Source organism: Microcaecilia unicolor, chromosome 3 (genome assembly GCF_901765095.1).
Source record: "Microcaecilia unicolor chromosome 3, aMicUni1.1, whole genome shotgun sequence".
NCBI classification, from domain to species: domain Eukaryota; kingdom Metazoa; phylum Chordata; class Amphibia; order Gymnophiona; family Siphonopidae; genus Microcaecilia; species Microcaecilia unicolor.
This window is the reverse complement of record NC_044033.1, coordinates 248,332,745-248,354,134: the sequence shown is the minus strand read 5'-3', so window position 1 is coordinate 248,354,134 and position 21,390 is coordinate 248,332,745. Positions and strand designations below refer to the sequence as shown.

General features: G+C 46.3%; 1 protein-coding gene across 1 annotated transcript in view; it reads left to right on the top strand.

The window, feature by feature from the left end:
• The window catches only part of LOC115464572 (vomeronasal type-2 receptor 26-like), a 108,674-nt gene that overhangs the window by 38,896 nt on the left and 48,388 nt on the right, over positions 1-21,390 (top strand). Inside the window, exons 4-5 of the mRNA XM_030194935.1 lie at positions 6,669-6,738; positions 6,839-6,897. Of these exons, the coding sequence (XP_030050795.1) occupies positions 6,669-6,738; positions 6,839-6,897 (129 nt within the window). The remainder of the gene's footprint in view (positions 1-6,668; positions 6,739-6,838; positions 6,898-21,390) is intronic.

Here is a 21,390-nt window from a genome sequence, read left to right as displayed (position 1 = left end):
ATATATGTGGTCCCTTTCCACAAAAGGAGAACTAAGGTAGAGGTTGAGAACTACAGGCTGGTAAGACTTACTTTGGTGGTAAGTAAATTAATAGAAACACTTTTAAAAGAAGAATAGTAAAGATTTTAGAATCCAATGGATTATAGGACCTGAGGCAACATGGTTTCACTAGAGGCAGATCTTGCGAGACAAATCTAATTAACTTCTTTGACTGGGTGATCAGAGAGTTGGATCGAGGGAGGGCGCTAGATGTAGTGTATTTAGATTTTGACATTGTTCCGCAAAGACAACTAATAAATAAACTGAGTACACTTGGTATAGGCCCTAAAGTGGCTGACTGGGTTAGGAACTGGTTGAGTGGAAGAAAACTGAGGGTAGTAGTAAATGGAGCTCATTCTGAGGAAAAGGATGTTACCAGTGATGTGCCACAAATTTCAATTCTTAGGCCGGTTCTTTTTAACATTTTTTAAGTGGTATTGCTAAAGGGCTCTCTGGTAAGGTTTGCCTCTTGCAGATGATTCCCAATCTGCAATAACATAGATAACCCTGATGGTATGGATAACATGAGGAAGGACTTAGCAAAGCTAGAGGAATGGTATGAAATTTGGCTACAAAGATTTCATGCTAAAAAATGCAGGTCATGCATTTGGGCTGCAAAAACTCGAGGGAACAGTACAGTTTAATGGGTGAAGAACTTTTATGCATGAAAGAGGAGATGGACTTGGGTGTGATTGTCTGTGATGATCTTAGGGTGGCCAACCAGGTAGAAAATGCAACAGCAAGAGTTAGAAGGTTGCTTGGGTGCATAGGAGGAATAGCCACTATGAAAAACGAGGTGATGATGCCCCTGTAAAGGACTCTGGTGAGACCTTAATTAGAATATTCTGTACAATTCTGGAGACCGCACCTTCAAAAAGATGGAGTCGGTCCAGAGGGCGGCAACTAAAGTGTTCCAGTGGTCTTCATCATAAAGCATTATGAGGTCAGATTTAAAGATCTCAATAGAATTCTTTGGAAAAAAGGTGAAGATATGTTGAGACATTTAAATACCTATGCAGCTTAAATGCACAGGAGATGAGTCTCTTTGAATTGAATGGAAGCTCTGGAAGAAGGGGGCATAGGATGAAGGTGAAAGAGGGCAGACTCAGAAGTAATCTGAGGAAATACTTCTTCATGGAAAAGGTGGTGAATTCATGGAATTGCCTTCCGATGGAAGTGGTGGAGATAAAAACAGTAATTTAGGCTAAACCAATGTTGCTCTCAGCTGACTGAGGTACCGCATTATGAATCAACGAGGAACTCGTCCATTTTCTTTTTTAGCTCCAATGCTCTGGAATGTTCTTCCATCATATATCTGGTCAAACCTATCATTTGCTAATTTTAAATCCCATTAAAAGCTTATTATTTTGAATTAACCAATGGCATGGGGGTGATAGGTAAAGGAGACAACCACACAAGGTGGAAGAACACGTCTCTACGTACATCAGCAAGAGAGTTCAGGGAGTAGGGCAGATAGGCTCTTCCAAAAGACCAAGGGAGACGTAAGTTCAAAGGATGATCTTTATTGAAACAACTCTATGGACTTGGCATAGCTGCTGTGTTTCAGTGTGAAAACACCTGCCTCAGGAGTCCTGTGATGTTGGTGGTACAAAGGTAGATGATGGTTCAACACAACATGCAACTTTGAATGAACAAAGTAGATCCGAAGTCTATAAACACGCTAGAAATTTTTATCACCAAAATGCCAAGAGAAAAGGGAAGACTGGGAAATCAGCAGCCTCTTAATTTATTGATAACTTCTGCTTGTTTTGTATGAATGAATACTGTTCTGTCAATTTGATGGCGTTCTTTTCAATGATTTTTATTTTGGATATCATGTTTTATGTAACATGCTTAGACATGCTTATGATAAACAGTATAGCAAAGAAAGAATAAACATACCGTAAGCCTTTTATTTAAATTAAATGTTTATTGGGGGGGGGGGGGGGGCGTGTCAAGACGGCGTTGAGAACGGGAGAAGTGTAACTCGCTCTAGTCGGGTTGCTCGAGGAGAATCAAAAAAGGTTTCCTCTTTACCAAATGCCACATTCTAAACGCAAATGGACACTGAGGTTAGTGCCCCCGCCTATCTCAAATTCCTCCCCGATTCAACCAAGTCTTGAACGGTTCTTCCCCTGGACTTCCCAAGTACAGAGGGGAACAGAACCCACAGCGGTTGTAGCTGGAGAAGCGGGACCAACAGCAGGAGAATGAGACCTCATTATCCCCTCCACCAACATTGATGATTCCCCCGTGGCCAGAGGCGTCAGTGACTCAGGAGGATCTTCAAACGACTACCAGAAGTGTGATCGGAGGAAATCCCAGCGGAGAACCAGGATTGCTACAGGCATCACTGAGACCCAGAGACTAGGCGATTTCACAATCTCTGGAAGGAAACTCAGAGGATAAACTAGACAAGATATGGTTTAAAACTTTTGGAATGGATTCAACCTTACAGAGATCCTCTGGAGAGGTAAAAGCTTTAAATGTTAAGATTGAAGAATTGAAACACTCAGTAGAACTGGTTAAGTACGATTTGACTTTAAAGGTTTCAACATTACAGAGTGAAATAGAGCAAATACAAGAGTTCAAATCAGCAGTGGTAAGGGATAATACTGAACTTCGAAGAAAAGATCGAACAGATAGAAAATTATAATAGAAGATTGAATTTGCGTGTGCTAAATTTCCCTAAACTTCTTGGGTCAAATGCATTAGATTTGTTAAAAGATTTCTCCTAGAAAATTTTAAAAATTCCACATGAAGCAATTTCTCCTATTAATAAAATCTACTATATTTCTAGTAAACCCAAAGGAGTAGAAGGAGAAAGAAAAGATATAGAAAAAGAGGACATTGACGTGAATAACATTTCAGCAATTTTGGAACAGTCTTTAGAGAATGTTACTGAAAGAGCCACAATGATAGTCTCTTTTGTATTTGAGCAGGATTTGAACGAAGTTATGAGACTTTACTTCAAATGTACCAATTCTCAGTTTGGAGGAGAAAAAATCTGGTTATACCCTGATGTTACCAAGGTGAAACAACAGAGGAGGAAAGATTTTCTGACTATGAGAATGAAAATATTGGAACTAGGAGGCACTTTTTTGTTAGCCTATCCCTGCAAATGTATAATACTGTTCGCCCTGACTAAATGTTTTTTATATACTGGAGCAGCTAAAGTCTTTTCTAGATTCAAAATCATCAAAGTAGAATGAATATTGGGAATAAGACGCCTTATATGATTTGTTAAATACTTTATAATCTTCTCTGATTCCTAGCCCCCCCCCCCCTCTTTCTACATTTTTGTGGTCTAAGAAAAGCTTTATAGATATCTCTTGTATTTTTTCCTTTTCTCTCTTTCTTTTTCCTTTGCCTGTATTTCACTTGACAGGTGTATCTATTTAAGTATTTAAATGTAATAAATAAAAAAAATAAAAAAAATAAATGTTTATTGGAGTAAAACAGTCCATATTAATCCCTCCCCTCCCAGATTCTGTATATGTGCACCATTCTAATAGGGCAGATAACTGGACCCCTAACAAGCAATCAATGGGTAATGGGAGGAGATGGGCAGGTCATGGCATTCCTAAAATTTAAACGCTCTGGATCTCTTTGCCGGAGGATGTGGTAACAGCAGTTAGCGTATCTGGGTTTAAAAAGGATTGGACAAATTCCTGGATGAAAAGTCCATAGTCTGTTAATGAGACAGACATGGAAAGCAACTGCTTGCCCTGAGATTTGTAGCATGGAATGTTGCTACACTTTGGGATTCTGGAATCTTGTTACTCTGTTGGTTCCGGAATGTTGCTACTCTTTGAGGTTCTTCATGGAATCTTGCTATTCGTTATGATTCCAGAATCTTGTTACTCTTTGGGGTTCTGGAATGTTGCCACGATTGGGTTTCTGCCAGGTACTTGTGACCTGACTTGGCCACTGTTTGGAAAACAGGATACTGGGCTAGATGGACCACTGGTCTGACCCAGTATGGCTACACTTATTTATGTTCTTATGTACCCGCTCTGCTATAAACTGTGACTAACTTGAAGTGTAGTTTATAGAATATGCCTAGGCGTATTTTCATGGCACAGATTTTTTAGGTGTCATAGATAGAATCTAGCCCTACATGTTGTAACCAGGTCCTTCTTCCACCCGGGAGCCAGGGCAAACCCTGCTTAGCTTGGCTGTCTCATCAAGGGATACTGAATCCAAACCACCTCTCCTTCTGGTGAAGTGGGGAGGAGGCGTCCCGGCTATCGCCACCTCGCTGTGGTTCTAACCTTCTACGACCCAGCAGCAGGGTCAGACAACATCTCAGCACGCTCACCGTCTTTTAAAATAAAGGTTTATTTAATGGGCTGTGTTATCTTCTCCTTAATACAGCCTTAGTCTTGGTTTAGTTCCATAATCAACAAAGAAAGTTACAATCCCAGTTTCCAGCATTCATCACTTAACACAGTTCAGTCTTAAATCCAAAAAGGCAAAAAAAACACAGTGAATCCCTCCTTGTTCTCAATGATAGCATAGCCCTCACAAGCACTATCTTCTGTCTTCAGATAGTTAATTGGTTAGCTTCCCCTACCAGTTCCTTCCCCAGTTTATCATTTTCTCCTTTCCAGCCTTCAACAGTCTGGGTAAAACTGAGGCCACAAAGCCCTTTATCTTTTCAACCGGAGTCCGGGCTAATCCTGAGACTTCCATCCACTCCTCTCGCTCTCCTTCCCCTACTTCCTCTTTATTTCATTCCATGTCTTCCTCCACCCAGGGTTCCCCCAGCTGCTGCTCATTCTCCTGATCTGAACTCATTTCCCAATCATTCACCCTTCCCTCTATTTCCTGGGAGTCCTGTATGTGTAACGATGGTTTCTGAGAATCGTAGTTCCTTCCCTTATCAAGTAGTCTTACTGGCGCCTTGGCCACTAGAGGGCGAACCTTTCCTCTAGAAGAAACTTGGAGAGTGAGAATCATTACGTCTAATGGAAAACTTCTCCCCTGTCCTTGTTTTGGCACTACTGGACTGGGTCTCTTTCCCAACCCTTCACAATGTCAGGTTCTCAGGTTCAGAGCCCGCGGGGACGGGCTCTGGAGCAAACGTGAGCCCTTGGGCTGCTGACGAGGAGCGACAGCAGCAGGCAAAACCCACCAACCAACACTGGGCTAGCACACCGGCACAGGCAAAGACTGCAGGCATTGCCCAGCAAGCCGGAACACATGGACTGGAACCCCTTGGATTGGAGGACACTGGACTGGTCCGCACTGGTGTGGAATACACTGGACCGGACCACACTGGACTGGAGTACACCGAATTGGAGCACACCGGACTGGTCCACACAGCTTAAACCTGCACTTAGCCACTGACCCCCCAGGAGTTGAGCCCCTGGGTTCGAGTGGCCGGCAGGACTTACCGGATACAGGATAACACCGGGACCAGGATACTAGAACAAGATTGAAACAGGAGTGCGTCTAGGTACTGAACTAACAGAAGTGCTCCTAACAGAACCCAACAGAAGTGCTCCTAACAGTAACCCAACAGAAGTGCTCCTAACAGAAACCAACAAAAGTGTTCCTAAGTGTTAAACTAACAAAAGGACTTTTTAAGCCCTATACTAACAGAAGTGCTACTAATAGCACCACTAGAGTAAGCAGGGAAGCCACAGGGAAAGAGCAGGGAACCTAAACACATAAACTAACACAGGTGCTTCTAACCACCAGGCTACAGCAGTGCTCCACAGCACTAAACTAACCAAGGAACAACAGTGGGGCCACAGGGAGCAAGCAGGGAACCTAAGCACATAACTAACACAGGTGCTACTAAGCACCAAGCTACAGCAGTGCTCTACAACACTAAAACTACCAAGGTGCTCCTAAGCACCAGACACAGAAGTGCTTCCAAAGCACCAACACAGAAGTGCTCCCAAAGCACCAAACACAGAAGTGCTTCTAAAGCACCAAAACACAGAAATGCTTCCAAAGCACCAAAACACAGAAATGCTTCCAAAGCACCAAACACAGAAGTGCTTCCAAAGCCCAGGCACAGAAGTGCTTCTAAAGCACCAAAAAGGAAAGCAGGGGAGCCACAAAGGGAAAAGTTGGGAAGCTAAACACAAGTCACCAGTGCACACCTGCACCAACACTAACCTGGACATAAAACAAACATTGCAAAGGCCCTGAAGGAAAGAACACCATTGCCTTATCAAGGCCCTGCCCTGATGATGTCACAACTACCAGACACAGGCAGCCAGCACACTTAAACCCAGAGAGGCTTAACCCACACAGCTGTCGTATAGTGACGCAATTAGAGTCATGCTGCTGGAAGCAGCCAGCACAGAGAGACAGAGCTAGGTCAGAAAGGACAGACAGAAGAAACAGAAGCCAGCTCAGAAGATGACCACCAGAAATAAGGTAAGTCTGGGAGAGGGTCACTGGCCACAATCATGACACACAATGTATATCATAAATAGTGACACCTTGGGAGCCATTCCATGACAAGGGACCCTCTTCAACAATAAGCTTCACCCTAATATTGCTTCAAATTGAAAACGTCCATAATTCAGGAGCAGATTGTATGAGCTTGAAGTTAGCAGTGTATCCCTGCAGTGAGCTTCACTACTCAAAGTGTTTCTCATTTTCATTAGCTTCATCGTTATCTGAAGAACCAGCGCTTTAAGAACGTTCTGGGTGAGGAAATCTTTTTTGATGAGAATGGTAATCTCGCATTGGTTTATGATATTATAAGCAATGTCTTTATATCCGAAAAGACACAGAGTAATGAAATTATTGGAAGGTATAACCCCTTATGCTCCAGCAGAGCAGGAATTTACTATCTATGAAGAGTTGATCACGTGGAACAACACATTCATCGAGGTCAGATTTAATTCAATTTAAGCTCTCCACTCTGGCTTTTAAGGCCCTTCACTTGGCACCTCTCACTTACCTCACTGCTCTCATTTCTCCTTACACCCTTCTCGCCCTCTCCATTCTCTCTTTGCCTGTCACCTTTCTATCCCTCCAGTCCATTTGTCTCATCTGGAATCTACATCTCACTCTGCTTTCTTTTATCCGGTCCCCTCTTTTAGGAATCCCTTCCCGCTAGCCCTCCGCTCTGAGCAATCATTGAGTCTTTTTAAGTCTTAGCCTTTCTCTTTGTTACTCTCTCTTGGGGTTTTAGATTGAAGCCACAGTCTACTTAATGTACTAAATTTATTTTATTTCTACTTTATATTGATTTTAATCTCATTTTATTTTAATACTTTTAATAGGAAAAAAGGCCTGTTTCTGACACAAATGAAACGGGGTGCTAGCAAGGTTTTCCCTCAGAGTGTGTATGTTTGAGAGAGAGAGTGTGTGTGAGAGTTACTGTGTGAGAGAGAGAGAGTGAATGTGCGAGTTTGTGTATGTGACAGAGAGAGAGTGAGACTGGGTGCTAGTGTGTCTGTGTCTGTGAGAGAGAGAGAGAGTGTGTGTGTGAGAATGAGAGTGTGTGCCAGGGGCCCCTCTCCCTCCCAGTTACAGGGTCCCCCCTCCCTCCCAGTTACAGGGTCGTCCACCCCTCCCTCCTTTCCCTCCCTCCCTCCGAGTTCAAAGGTTATCCTCCCTCCCTCCCTTTGAGTTCCAGTGTCATCCTCCCTCCCTCCCTCCGAGTTTGCAGGGTCATCCCCTCCCAGTTTCCCCCACCCTCCCTCCCTCCCTCCCTCTGAGTTTCAGGGTCCCTCCCTCCCTACAAGTTTCAGGGTCCCTCCCTCCCTCCCCCCTTCCTCCCCCCACCCTCCGAGTTTCAGGGTCCTCCCTCCCCTCCACTCCCTCCCTCTGAGTTTCAGGCTCCCCCCTCCCTCCGAGTTTCAGGGTCCCCCCTCCTAGTTCTAGGGTCCCCCTCCCTCCCAGTTCCAGGGTTGTTGTCCCTACCTTCCAGTTCCAGGCCCCCTCCCTCCAAATTTTAAAAGTCATCTTGACTTACCTCATCGGGGTTACGGCGGCGGCCAGCAGCGGTAAAAGGCGTGCAGGCTTGGCCCTTCTCTCTCTCTCTCAGCTCTGGTCCTGGCCTCATTTCCTGTTTCTGCAAGGGTGGGACCAGAGCTGAGAGAGAGAGAGAGAGGGGGCCGAGGGCTGCACGCCTTTTACCGCTGCTGCCGGCCGCCGTAACCCCGACTTGGTAAGTCAAGATGACTTTTAAAATTCAGAGGGACGATGACCCTGGAACTGGGAGGAAGGGGGGACCATGGAGCTGGGAGGGAGGGAGGCTGCTTGGGGGGGGTGGCCAGAAAGTGAGTGAGGGTGGTGTGTCTTGGAAGCGTGGGTATGTTGCGGAGCAGACACGTTAGAGGCAGACTGTGTGGGAGTAGCTGGCAACTTCTCCCTTCCAGCCTCCCTCCTTTCCTGGGGGGGGGGGGGGCCTTTGTCTCAGAGCGTGTTTGCAGTGGCGGCGGCCCTACCAGCACAGTTGTTACTGGCAACGTTGGCTGCGGACCCAGGGGAAGGGCGTCGTGTGTCTGGGAGGGGGGTTGTGAGGGAGGAGGCGAGTAGCTTGCAGGGGGGTGGTAGCGGCGGCAATACCGGCAGTGTTGATGCCGGCGACATTGGGCGCGGACTGAGGGTGGGGGGGGGGGGGGGTGGCGTAAGTTGGTGTGCCTCATGCTGCTATCCTGTGATGGTCAGGGCTGGTTGTGACGAACCAGGAAGCACGCTAACGTCAGCACAGGAGATGGATACAGCGTTACAGGCAGCATGAACCCTACAAACCCTTCACTGCCACATTCTGAAGCTGACTCCGTGGCAGCGTGGCAGTGAAGCTGTGTAGTGTTCCTGGGTTCATAATCGCCCTGCCCGCAAGGGAACTCTATATAGTTGCCAGTCCCCGTGCCTCTCTCCCTCCCTCTCTCTCTTTCTGCCCTCAAGCACGACCTGTCCTCCGGCAGCCCCTCGCCTTCCTAAGTGCTGGTGTATTTTATTTTTGTTTTAATAATTTGTTTATTAAGCAATGTGAACATTCAAATTGAACAAAACATCAATTTACGCATTGTGAGTTTACACTTACAGCTTTGTTACTATACATTTATTATCTCTATCATGTCTCGCTGCTCTCGTTACTCCTCTAATTACCTACTTCGGACTGCATGGTCTATTGTGAAGTACACAATTAAGGCCTAATTGGAACATTCTAAATATATCATTTAACCAGTCCTGCAACTACAAACTCCCTTATGTTCCCGTCCCTTGCCTACAACTATGGTTCCTTTGACTGTTCATCTTCTGATTTTAGGTAGAGTGGTAGGGTTTGGAAAATGTATAGCCATTTTGGCACAATCACCATATTACCGTATTTTTCGGACTATAAGACGCACTTTTTTCCCCCAAAATTTGGGAGGAAAATGGGGGGTGCGTCTTATAGTCCGAAGGTAGCGATTCCGGATCGCCCTCCCCCCCGAATCGCCCTCCCCCCCCCCCAAATCGCCCTCCCCTACTTACATCAGCGATGTTCCCTGGTGGTCTAGCGACGTCGGGGCAGGAAAGCGCCCCCTCTTTCCTGCCCAGCGTGCTGCTCTCCGTCCTCCTTTATCCTGCCTGACGGTCTCGGCGAGATTCAAAATGGCCGCCGAGACTCTCGGCGGCCATTTTGAATATCGCAGAGACCGTCAGGCAGCATACAGGAGGACGGAGGAGGACGGAGGAGGACGGAGAGCAGCGTGCTGGGCAGGAAAGAGGGGGCTCTTTCCTGCCCCGACGTCGCTTAGACCACCAGGGAACATCGCTGATGTGAGTAGGGGAGGGCGATCCTGAACTCGGACAAGACGCACCGGTAGCACCTAGGTTTTAGAGGAGGGAAAAAGGAAAATTTTTTTTTTTCCTATTTCCCTCCTCTAAAACCTAGGTGCGTCTTATGGTCCGGTGCGTCTTATAGTCCGAAAAATACGGTATACAGTGCTATGCGTCCCAATAAAGTTAGCGGGTAGGCCTCCCATAGTCTTAGTTTGACACATGTAGACTCCAATAAGGGGCCCACATTCTCCTGATAAAGTGTGGCTAGATCTTTTGTTATTTGGGTGCCTAGGTATTTGATCTTCTCTCTCGCTTGGGTTATCGGAAGATCTTCCGAGTCTTGCATCTCCCCTTCCGGGTATATGTCTAGTGCTAGCGACTTACTCATATTTAAGGTAAACCCGGAAAGGGTTCCAAAGCTCTGTATCTGATGTAGGAGGCCTTTGAGGGAGCTGCGGGGTTGTGTCGTAATAATCATGAGGTCATCCGCAAAAGCAAGCGTTTTGACTAGCTGTCTCCCCACCTTTACTCCAGGTATATCTGTTGCACGTTTGAGTATTCTTAGTAGGGGTTCTAAAGTTAGGATGAACAAAGCTGGAGATAGGGGGCACCCTTGCCTCGTGCCTCTTGCAATTTCAAAGGATTGGCCTCTTACACCATTCACTAATACTTCTGCACTTGGGTTAGTGTATAGGGCCTCTATTGCTTTGTAAAACCTCCCCTCAAATCCCAGATATTTCAGAACAGCGAACATGTATTCCCATCCTACTTGATCAAAGGCTTTTGTGGCATCTAATGAGTACATGGATGCTGGGGTTTCTAACAGCTGGCACGTTGACATAGCTAGTAATAATTTCCTGACATTCTTAGCTGCCTGCCTGTTTTTGATAAAGCCCACTTGTTCTTCCTCAATTAATTTAGGCAAAATGTCTACTAGCGATTTGCCAGAGCTTTCGCCAAATTTTCAGATCTACGTTCAGTAGTGATATGGGTCTGTATGAATCTGCTATGTTACCCTGACGTCCAGGCTTTAATATTAATGTTATCAAAGCTGTGTTGGTATGTAGAGGAAAACAGCCGTCTTCAATGATCTGTTCATAATACTCGCAGATTGCCGGGTAAAATGAATTGGGTAGTATTTTGTAAAATTCTCCCGTGTACTCATCCGGGCCTGGTGCTGTTTTCCCTGGTATATTTTTAATCACTGCTTGTATTTCTTTTATTGTTAGAGGTAGCGCTAGCTCTATTTGTTCTTTTTCTGTGAGTTTTGTAAGGCCCGCTTGCTCTAAAAGTTCTGGATCTCTGACTCCTTGGGGGTTTGCCTTGGGCTATATAAGAAGCAAAAAATTTTGTGAGTATTTCCGCTATCTTCTCACTTTTATTGTGTATGTGGCCTGACTCATCTTTAAGTGTCTCTATTGGTGTTTGCGGGCTCCATGCTTTAATCAAGTTTGACAGCATGGTGCCAGATCTGTTCCCATAGCGATGAAGTCTGAATTTCTGATAGGCCAAGGAACGACTCGCACGTTCATGTAAAAGGGCGTTAAGAGTCACCTGTATGGCCTTCATGTTCTCTCTAGCGTTCACTGATGGGTGTGCCAGATAGCGGTTTCTAGCCTTCCTCAGATTTTGCTCCAGTCTCACTATGGCATTAGTGTGTTTCCTGTTTCTCGCATGGACATATGCTATCACTTCCCCTCTAAGGACTGCTTTGGCTGCATTCCAGAATATGTCTGGTTGGTCTTTGTGCTGTTCGTTATTATGTACATAGTCCTCCCATTTTTGCTTTATATGTTCCTGAAACTCTTTGTTGTGTGCTAAATAAGTGGGGAAGCGCCATCCCCTCCACTGCTGGTAGAACAGTGGTGCCTCTAAGTCTAGCCATACTATTGAATGGTCTGACACTTCCTCTGGGCCAATTGTTGCAGAAGTTACCCATGAGAACGCAGTCTGCTCTATCAGAATGTAATCTAACTAGCGAATGTTCCGTGCGCTCTTGAGCGGTGTGTGTAATCTCGCTCGTCGGGGTGTAGACAGCGCCATGCATCTACTACATTTAATGTGCGTTGAAAGGAGGTCAGACCCTGGGATCTAGGTCCCCTTTCGTGTGCTGCTTTGGGTTCAGAGCGATCACACTGAGGGTCCACTACTAAATTGAAATCTCCCATCACCATTAGATGTTGTGTGCGGAAGGGGAGGCATAATTGTGTGATATTTGCCAGAAACTGTTTGTCATATGTATTAGGCCCATATACTCCTAAGATCAAGAACTCCCGGTGTTGCAACCACAGCCGCACAAGAACATAACGTCCCTGTGGATCTGCTTTTACCAGTTCGGATCTGGAGGTCAATCCCTTGCGAATCAGTAGCGCTACCCATGTTTTACGGGTTCCTGAGGATGGCCGCGTGTACTTCACCCACCCACTGCCTCTTAAGCTTTAAATGTTCCTCTATGGTTAGCCTAGTTTTCTTGTAAGCAGCAGATATCGACCTTATGTCTCCTCAAGGCTGTTAATATCTTGGTGCGTTTAATGGGAGTTGCAATCCAGCTTATAATCGAACGAGAATAACGCCCAAGTTCCGACCTAAATCGGGAGATGGGCGTTCTTCTCACAAAAACAAATCAAGCGGCATAATCGCAAGCCGAACTTTGCACGCTTTCAACTGCACTCCGTCGCGGATGTGGACAAAGTTGACGGGGGAGTGTCGGAGGCGTGGTGAAGGCGGGAACTGGGCGTGGTTATCACACGAACAGAGATGGGCGCCCTTCGCCGATAATGGATGCGTTTGTAGCTAGAATTTAGGGCACTTTTCCTGGGACCCTGTTTTTTGACGAATAAGGCCCCAAAAAGTGCCCTAAATGACCAGATGACCCCCAGAGGGAGTCGGGGATGACCTCCCCTGACTCCCCCAGTGGTCACTAACCCCCTCCCACCACAACAAATGATGTTTCACAACTTTTTACTTTCACCCTCAAATGTCATACCATCCTCCCAAGCAGCAGTATGCAGGTCCCTGGAACAGTTGTTAGGGGGTGCAGTGGACGTCAGGCAGGTGGACCCAGGCCCATCCCCCCCCTACCTGTTACAATTGTGCTGCTTAATGCTACTAGTCGTCCCACCCCCCCCAAACCCCCTGTACCCAATGTAGGTGCCCCCTTCACCGCTTAGGGCTATAGTTACTGGTGTAGACTTGTGGGCAGTGGGTTTTGAGGGGGATTTGGGGGGCTCAACACCCAAGGGAAGGGTGCTATGCACCTGGGAGCTCTTTTACCTTTTTTTTTTGTTTTTGTAAAAGTGCCCCCTAGGGTGCCCGGTTGGTGTCCTGGCATGTGAGGGGGACCAGTGCACTATGAATCCTGGCCCTCACACGAACAAATGCCTTGCATTTATTCGTTTTTGAGCTGGGCGATTTCATTTTTCCATTATCGGTGAAAAGCAAAACGCCCAGCTCACACCTTGGCGAATAAAGCATGGGCGTCTATTTTTTTTTAAAAATACGGTTCACTCCGCCCCTTCACGGACCCGTTCTCGGAGATTAACGCCCATGGAGATAGGCGTTTCTGGTCGATTATGCCCTCAATGCCTCCTACGTTCCAGGTGGCAAACCTAGTGGAGTTAGTGTGTTATATTTGCTTTCGGGATTTCTGTCAGTGTGTTTTGTCTGTCCTTGTGCCTTGGGTGCCCAGCCTCACCCAAAGCATTGGTATGAGTAGTTCTCTCCCCTCCCCCTCTTCCGGCTAAGTGTAACTTGCCCTTCTTTGACCATGGCTTCTGCAATTTAAACTGATTCCACTCCTTTCCTTGTTTCATATTAATCCCTCCAACCCTGTCCCAATTCCCCATCTTCAACCCCCCACCCCCCCTTCTCTTCTCCCTCCCTATCCTATCTGCCCTCTCCTAATGAAAGGGAAAATAGAGTGAGATCAATGATGGATGGTCCTCACCCCTCCCCAAGCTCGTTACTTATCTCAGTATGTTCAGTGCTGTACATCCCAACTTCGTTTTTCCTGAGGTTGCGGGCCATGTTTGATTTTCCTTTTTAGTGTTTGGCAGCATGTTTCGCGTGTCATCATTTTATCTGTGTCTCTGTCAATCCACTGTTGTGCTGCTGATGGGTTTGAAAATTGCGCCATTTTACCTTGGTGGTGGATTTTCAATGTGGCCGGGTAAATCAACATAGTTTCTGTTTGGCCTCCGAGAGCGTCTTACACACTGTCCATAGGCTCTCCTTCGCTCCTGCAAGGCTTGAGAAAAATCTGGAAATCTTTACCTGGGAGCCTTCAAACTGGAGATTTTCTCTATTTAATCGGGCCCCTCGCAATATTTCCACTTGTGGATAAAGTTATGGACCTTGAGCATTACTACTCTCGGGCCTTTGCGTGTTGTCCGGTCCGACGTCCCACGCGGTGCACCCGCACTAAACAAGCGGTTCCATGTTGTCTGAGAGGGCGAATTGGTATTTCAGCCATTTTTCTAAGTTGTTTGCTAATAGGTGCTCCGACACTGTCTCCGGTATACCTATAATGCGTAAATTCCGCTCTCCTCGAGCGGTTTCTCTAATCGTCGAGTAGCTGCGCTTGTTTTTTGTGTTAATTGTTGCAGCTCTTTTATTTGTACCGCTGTTCTGGGACCTTCATCTTCCAGCGTTGACTACGCGCTGCTCTAGCTCGCCAGTTCGGCGTGTCCTCCAATAGTGCGGGGCCATCGCTAGCCGAACCGCCTCCGTTACGCTGTTGTATTTGGGGGTCGGAGAACATCAGCGTCTGTGGCTCTATTGCGGGGCTCGCCGCCATCTTGTTGTCAGTCGCACGAGGCTTCTCTACCTTTTTTTTGGCTCCTTTCATCGGCATGGTTGCTGGTGATCGCGGGACGAAGTGGTCCATGCACCCGTCCGCTCCCCGAGATGGATTTGGGGTTGTTCTGGGGATGTTCCGTCAGTTTTTGTCGCCGGAGGAAAGGGTGAGGGCCTAAGAGGCGAGCTTTTCACGTCTGCTCACCTCGACGCATCACGTGATCTCCTCGCTGGGTGTATTTTAAAAATTCTTACCTTGGGATGCGGCGTCCACAGTGAAGGCGAGCTGCGCTTCACACTGCCTTCGCATGTGTCTCAGCTCTGCCTCTGGTCCCGCCTCATTTCCTGTTTCTGGAAAGGCGGGGCCAGAGGCAGAGCTGAGACACATGCGAAGGCAGTGTGAAGTGCCGCTCACCTTCACTGTGGACACCGCACCCCAAGGTAAGAATTTTTAAAATACACCCAGCACTTAGGAAGGCGAGGGGCTGACGGAGGACTGGTCATGCTTGGAGGGCAGATGAGAGAGAGAGAGGGAGGGAGGCACGGGGGGCATGGAAGTCGGAGGAGAGGGGGGCCGTGGACCTCGGAGGGAGGGAGGGGCATCCTGCAAGTCGAAGGGCAGGGGGGTCGTCCTGGAACTTGAAGGGGAGGGGGGTTGTCCTGGAACTCGAAGGGAGGGGGGAGGTGTGTACTGCTATGGATTTATTGCCTGTCTCACTAAAACAGGACTGCCCATAATTACAGTGGATTCTTTTGGATTCGTAATAAGTAAATGAAACCTTTTATTACAGGAAGCTAAATTCTACAATGGTTAATATATATATACTATATATATATATATATATATATATATATATATATATACAATATATATAATGGTTAGCACATGTACAAGGATTAGCTCTATAAACACAATGGTTAGCTGTATCACTAAACAATCATTAAATCACTGGGCTTCTATATCTAAGCAATGCTAAGAGTTCTTAGACCACGAACAGAGACAATAAACAGTCATGGCATCACTGGTCTTCTATAAGATATATACATATATATACATACATCATCACTGGTCCTTTCATCATCCTGGCTCTTATCATCAGCTGGGGGGGGCCCCGGTTACACAGCGAGAGCTAGGAGCTTTTTTAGACCAGGAATAACAGATCCTCTGCGCAGTCCATACTGTGATAAATAAGAGGCTGTCCTAGCCGGGGCAGGCCACTAGATGGCGCTTGTTCCCCTAAAAATGTCCAGGATGTCCGGGGTAGGCCACTAGAGGGCGCTAGGAGAATAGGTGGAGGTTGCTGGGACCGGGGAGAGTCCTGGGATAGCTACAGGTGCAGGCAGTTATGGGCTGGGTCCTGTTTAGCTATTAACCACTTTATACCCCACCTGAGTTGTGAAAGGAAGAGAGGAGAGCTGGTAGCTGAAGAAAGAGAATCCCCCTGGAAGAAGGGCTAACCCTATGGACTTGTGGTGGACTGTGTGCTCAAGGAAGGAAAACAGGCTGGGGTAAGAAGTCCCTAAAGCATTTAGTGTTGGACTGTGTAGCCTCAGTACTTAGAGGAACTGTGTGTTCAAAGAAAGGACTGTGAGTCTAAGAAAGAAAGGACTGGGTGTCCAAGGAAGGAAGGACTGGGTGTCCAAAGAAGAAGTAGGGCTGTGTGTCCCAGTACTGAGAAGCAGGCTGCAAAGCCTGGGGTTAGAAGTCTCCAAACTATTGAGGTTACTGCTGAGCCCAGGAATCTGTGTGGGGAGGCTCAGTGTGAAGATATGTAAAAGTATTTAAGCTAGAAGAACTGTGCCTAGGGGCGGAACTAAAGAATTGCCTGAATATGCTGTTGGCTAAGACCGTTAATTTTGCCTCTGGAGAAGCAGGTCACCTGAGCGTGAACGGATAACATGTACTCTGCATACACTTTGCATACTGAGAAACAGCTCACCCTGGAGTGAGAAAGGGGGGCCAGAGTTTGAGGTTGGATTGCTAGGATGCTAGGAAGAGAGTGGTTGGAGTCCTGTTTAGAGGCCAGTGAGGCCTGTGGAGAGGTGGGAGCAGAAGCCTCATTTTCACAGTACGTTACTCAAAGATAAGCTACTACTACTACTATTTTAGCATTTCTATAACACTACACGGCGTACGCAGCGCTGCCCAACATAGAAGAAAGACAGTCCCCTGTTCAAAGAGCTACAATCTAATAGACAAAAAATAAAGTAATCAATCAATTAATGTGTACAGGAAGGAGGAGAGGGGGTAGGTGGAGGCAAGTGATTACGAGTCAAAAGCAATGTTAAAGAGGGTGGGCTTTCAGTCTAGATTTAAAGGTGGCCAAGGATGGGGCAAGATGTAGGGGCTCAGGAAGTTTATTCCAGGCGTAGGGTGCAGTGAGACAGAAGGCGCGGAAGTCTGGAGTTGGCAGTAGTGGAGAAGGGAACAGATAAGAAGGATTTATCCATGGAACAGAGTGCACGGAAGGAGTGTAGGGAAGGACGAGTGTGGAGAGATACTGGGGAGCAGCAGAGTGAGTACATTTATAGGTTAGTAGAAGAAGTTTGAACAGGATGCGAAAATGGATAGGGAGCCAGTGAAGCGACTTGAGGAGAGGGATAGTTCTGAGTAAAGCGACCCCTGGCGGAAGACGAGACGGGCAGCAGAGTTTTTGAACCGATTGGAGAGGGGAGACGGTGACTAAGTAGGAGGCCAGCAAGAAGCAGATTGCAATAGTTTAAACGAGAGGTGACAAGAGTGTGGATGAGGGTTTTGGTAGAGTGCTCGGAAAGAAAGGGGCGGATTTTACAGATGTTGTAAAGAAAGAAACCGACAGGTCTTGGTGATCTGCTGGATATGAGTAGAGAAGGAGAGAGAAGAGTCCAAAGATGACCCCAAGGTTTCGAGCTGAGGAGACAGGGAAAATGAGAGAGCCATCAACAGAAACTAGAAAACGGGGGGAGCAGGGAGGTGTGTTTGGGGGGGAGAAAAATGAGAAGCTCGGTTTTGGTCATGTTTAATTTCAGGTGGCGTTGAGACATCCAGACAGCAATGTCAGACAAGCACGCTGAAACTTTGGTTTGGATGGCAAGGTGAGATATCAGGGGTAGAAAGGTAGATTTGGGAGTCATCAGCATAGAGATGATAGGAAAAGCATGGAAAGAGATTAATGAACCAAGAGAAGAAGTGTAGATAGAAAAGAGGAGGGGACCAAGAACAGAACCCTGAGGTACGCCGACAGGCAGAGGGATAGAAGTAGAAGAGTGATCCACCAGAGTGACACTAAAGGTGCGGAGGGAGAGGTAGGAAGAGAACCAGGGAAGGACAGAGCCCTGGAATCAAGTGAGGACAGGGGTATCGAGAAGTATGCTGTGATTGACAGTGTCAAAAGCAGGGGAAAGATCAAGAGAACGAGGATGGAATTAACCTCTGGATTTAGCCAGTAATAGGTCATGGAGACTTAGTAAGCGCAGTTTCGGTTGAGTGGAGAGGGCGGAAAAACCAGATTATAGCTAGGTCAAGAATAAGCATGTGAGGAGAGAAAATCAAGGCAGCGGTCGTGTGAACACAGCACGCTCAAGTAATTTCGGAGAGAAAAGGGAGGAGGGAGATGCGTCGGTAATTAGAGGGACAAGTAGGGTCGAGTAAGGCCTTCTTAAGGAGAGGTGTGACCACAGCAGTTTGAAGGCAGTAGGGACAGTTGCAGTGGAAAGTGAGACGGTTGAGAATGTGAAGATAAAAGGAATAGAGGCAGTTGAGATGGCATTAAGAAGGTGGGTGGGAATGGGACTCAGAGGAACAGGTGGGTACATTTTGAGGAAGAAAGGAGGAAGTGTAGTTTCCTCTATAGTAACTTCAGGAAAGGAGATCCTCTGCGCTCCCACTCTGCTGTGACCAGCCCTCCCTTTTTATAGGCTCTGAGCCCATGTTCAGAGCTACGGAAAGTTACAAGAATGTACATGAGGATGCAGTCACATGCTTTCGGCCCAAGTAAACAAACCACTGGCCAGGTGGCTCATCTCATGAACCCCAAGCATATCCTGTTCTCTCCAGCACAAACTGAATCCAAGCATGTGCCTATCTTTCCACATTCCAACTTGTTTTTGTATTCACAAGGAAAGTTCGGTCAAAAGACAGATTTCAGAGTGTATTATCAGACAAAAACAGAGTTCCTTTAAGATGAACTTAAACAATGAATGAAACGAATTACTTCTAATCAACAATACAGACCCAAAGTGCACTGGTCGTACAAGACATGGTTGAAAAACAATCTTCAAAATTCTATTCCATTACAAGAGTGGTAGGAGCGGGGGTGTGGAACTATGAATGAGAATGGGGGGCATGGAACTCGGAGGGAGGGAGGGGATCCTGGAACTCGAAGGGGAGGGGAGGGGGTCCTGGAACTCAAAGAGGGAGGGGGAGGAAGGGGGAGGGGGTCCTGGAACAGTGGCATAGCTACGTGGGGCCTGAGGGGGCCTGGGCCTCCCTAGATTAGGCCCTGGGCCCCCCCTGCCGACGATCCCCTTGATCCCCCTCCCGACACCAATCCCTCCCCCGCAGTCGTCGCCTGCCCCGCCGCCGCATCAGATACCTTGTTGCTGGCGGGGGTCCCCGACCCCGCCAGCTGAAGAGAGTCTTCTTAGCGCCGGAGTAGCGCCTTCATTCAACTAAGTCCTGGTGTGATCAGCTGTTTCTGACGCCTACATCCTGCACAGGGCTACATTCCGGTGCAGGATGTAAGGCACATACACTTTTCTCTCTCACACTATCACTCTCTGACACATACTCATTCACTCTCTCACACATACTCACTTATCTCACCATACTCTCTCCTAACAGTTCCTTTAAAATATAATTGCCATTAGCTGACAACCTTGCTGGCGCCGTTTCATTTCATTCAGAACGGGCTTCTTTTTTTTACTAGTTTTTAATAAACTTTAAATAATAATACAAAAACAAGATGGAAAACACTGAACCATGCACATATTGAGAGAGATTCAATAAATGAGACTCATAGTTAGGTGTCGGAAAGATGTGCAATCAACTAGCATTCTATAAAGGGCACATCGAGCAGCGAACCATTTATAGCAGAGTTATTCAAACATTTCTTCTCATGGCACACTTACCTGGTGCTAAAATTGTCAAGGCACACTTCCACAAATGGTCCGGCGTTTTACGTTCTACACCATCACCCCTCCCCACCCAAACATGGTCCAGCATTTTCCCTTCTTCCCCACCACACCTGCACCCCCACACATGGTCCAACATTTTATCTTTCTCTTATCCCCCTCCATCCTCACAAATAGTTTCAGGTATCTCTGCCTCCTCCACCACCACCACAACACCACCCATGTACATTCTTGTCTCCAGTGATCAGAAGCAGTGAGCAGCAATTCATATAGCCCGGAGACCTACACGCATCCATTTACACCAAGGGAGGCGTGGCGTAACTGTCATTGCATAGATTTAGTCGCACAGGGGCACGTTCTATAACAGTGCATGTAAATTTTGGAATGCCCACAAAATGCCTATTTCCCTGCCATACCACACCCCTTTTTGTCTGCATGCTTTAGAATTTAGGCGTAGTGCATTACAGAATATGCTTAGTGAGTTGTACACGTAAATTCTAAACTATTGCCAATTAATGCTCATTATTGCTCATTAAGACGTGTTAACACTAATTAGCTTGTTAAGCTTTTGGAGACATGCTCTTTTTCAGCTTTTTCTATCTTTTTGTTTGGTTCCCAATCTATATACTTATAGTTGTTTGTTGTGGATTATGCTGACCTTCCTGATGTCCTGATTACTCCATCTACAATATGTTTTTCCACACCTAAGATATACTTCTCTTCGTTTCTAGTTCTCTCTCTTTCTCTCTCTCTCTCTCTCTCTCTCTCTCTCTCTCTCTCTCTCTCTCTCTCTCTGTCTTTTACTGTTGGTTCCTATATATAGAACTAATTATTCATGAAACGAAATGGGCAACACCGGCTCATGTTTAGACAGAAATGTAATACGGCATTTGAAAAGTCATAATCCAGTATTTTCTCAAGTTATTCAGATTTTTTTCTCAATCCTCAGGAACCTCTGCAGTCCAGATGCAGCCCAAGTTGCCATCCTGGTTTCAGGAAATTAACCAGGGAAGGAAAGCCGTCTGCTGCTATGACTGTATCCCCTGTCCAGAGGGAGAGGTCTCCAGCCAAACTGGTGAGTGATTTTACACTATAATGTGCCAGGCCAATATTAAGCCTTTATTGAAGACCCAAAATGAGCTAGCAAATATGCATGCACTCCTGCCTTTTCCAAAACATCAACACAAAGCAAGAAAGTAATTTCAAACTAAAACTTAATACGGGTAAAACTAAGTTTCTAATTATAACTAACCCTCACCATCCTATGAATCTTAGTAACTTTACTATTAAGAACAAAACCTATTTCCTTGCGTCATCAATGAAAATCTTGGGAGTTACAATAGATTGTTTCCCCACCCTTGAAAACCAAGCCCCTTTCACTCACTTTGCAAGATAAAGAGATTGAGGCCATTTTTCTCTAGATCTGTCCTTCGTACTTTGTATCAATCCCTTTTCCTCACCAGAGTCAACTATTGCAATTCCTTCTATGCTGGACTTAATGGTGGTCTTCTCAAAAAATTACAAACAGCTCAAAATACTGCTGCTAGTCTTATATGTAAAGCTCCTCACTTCGCCAAAGCCACTCCTCTTTTATATGAGCTACATTGCTTACAAATAAGAGATTCCAATTATGCGTTTTCATTCACCAAATCATGTTTGGTCAAGCCCCTCATATATGAATAATCTTATTGAATTACC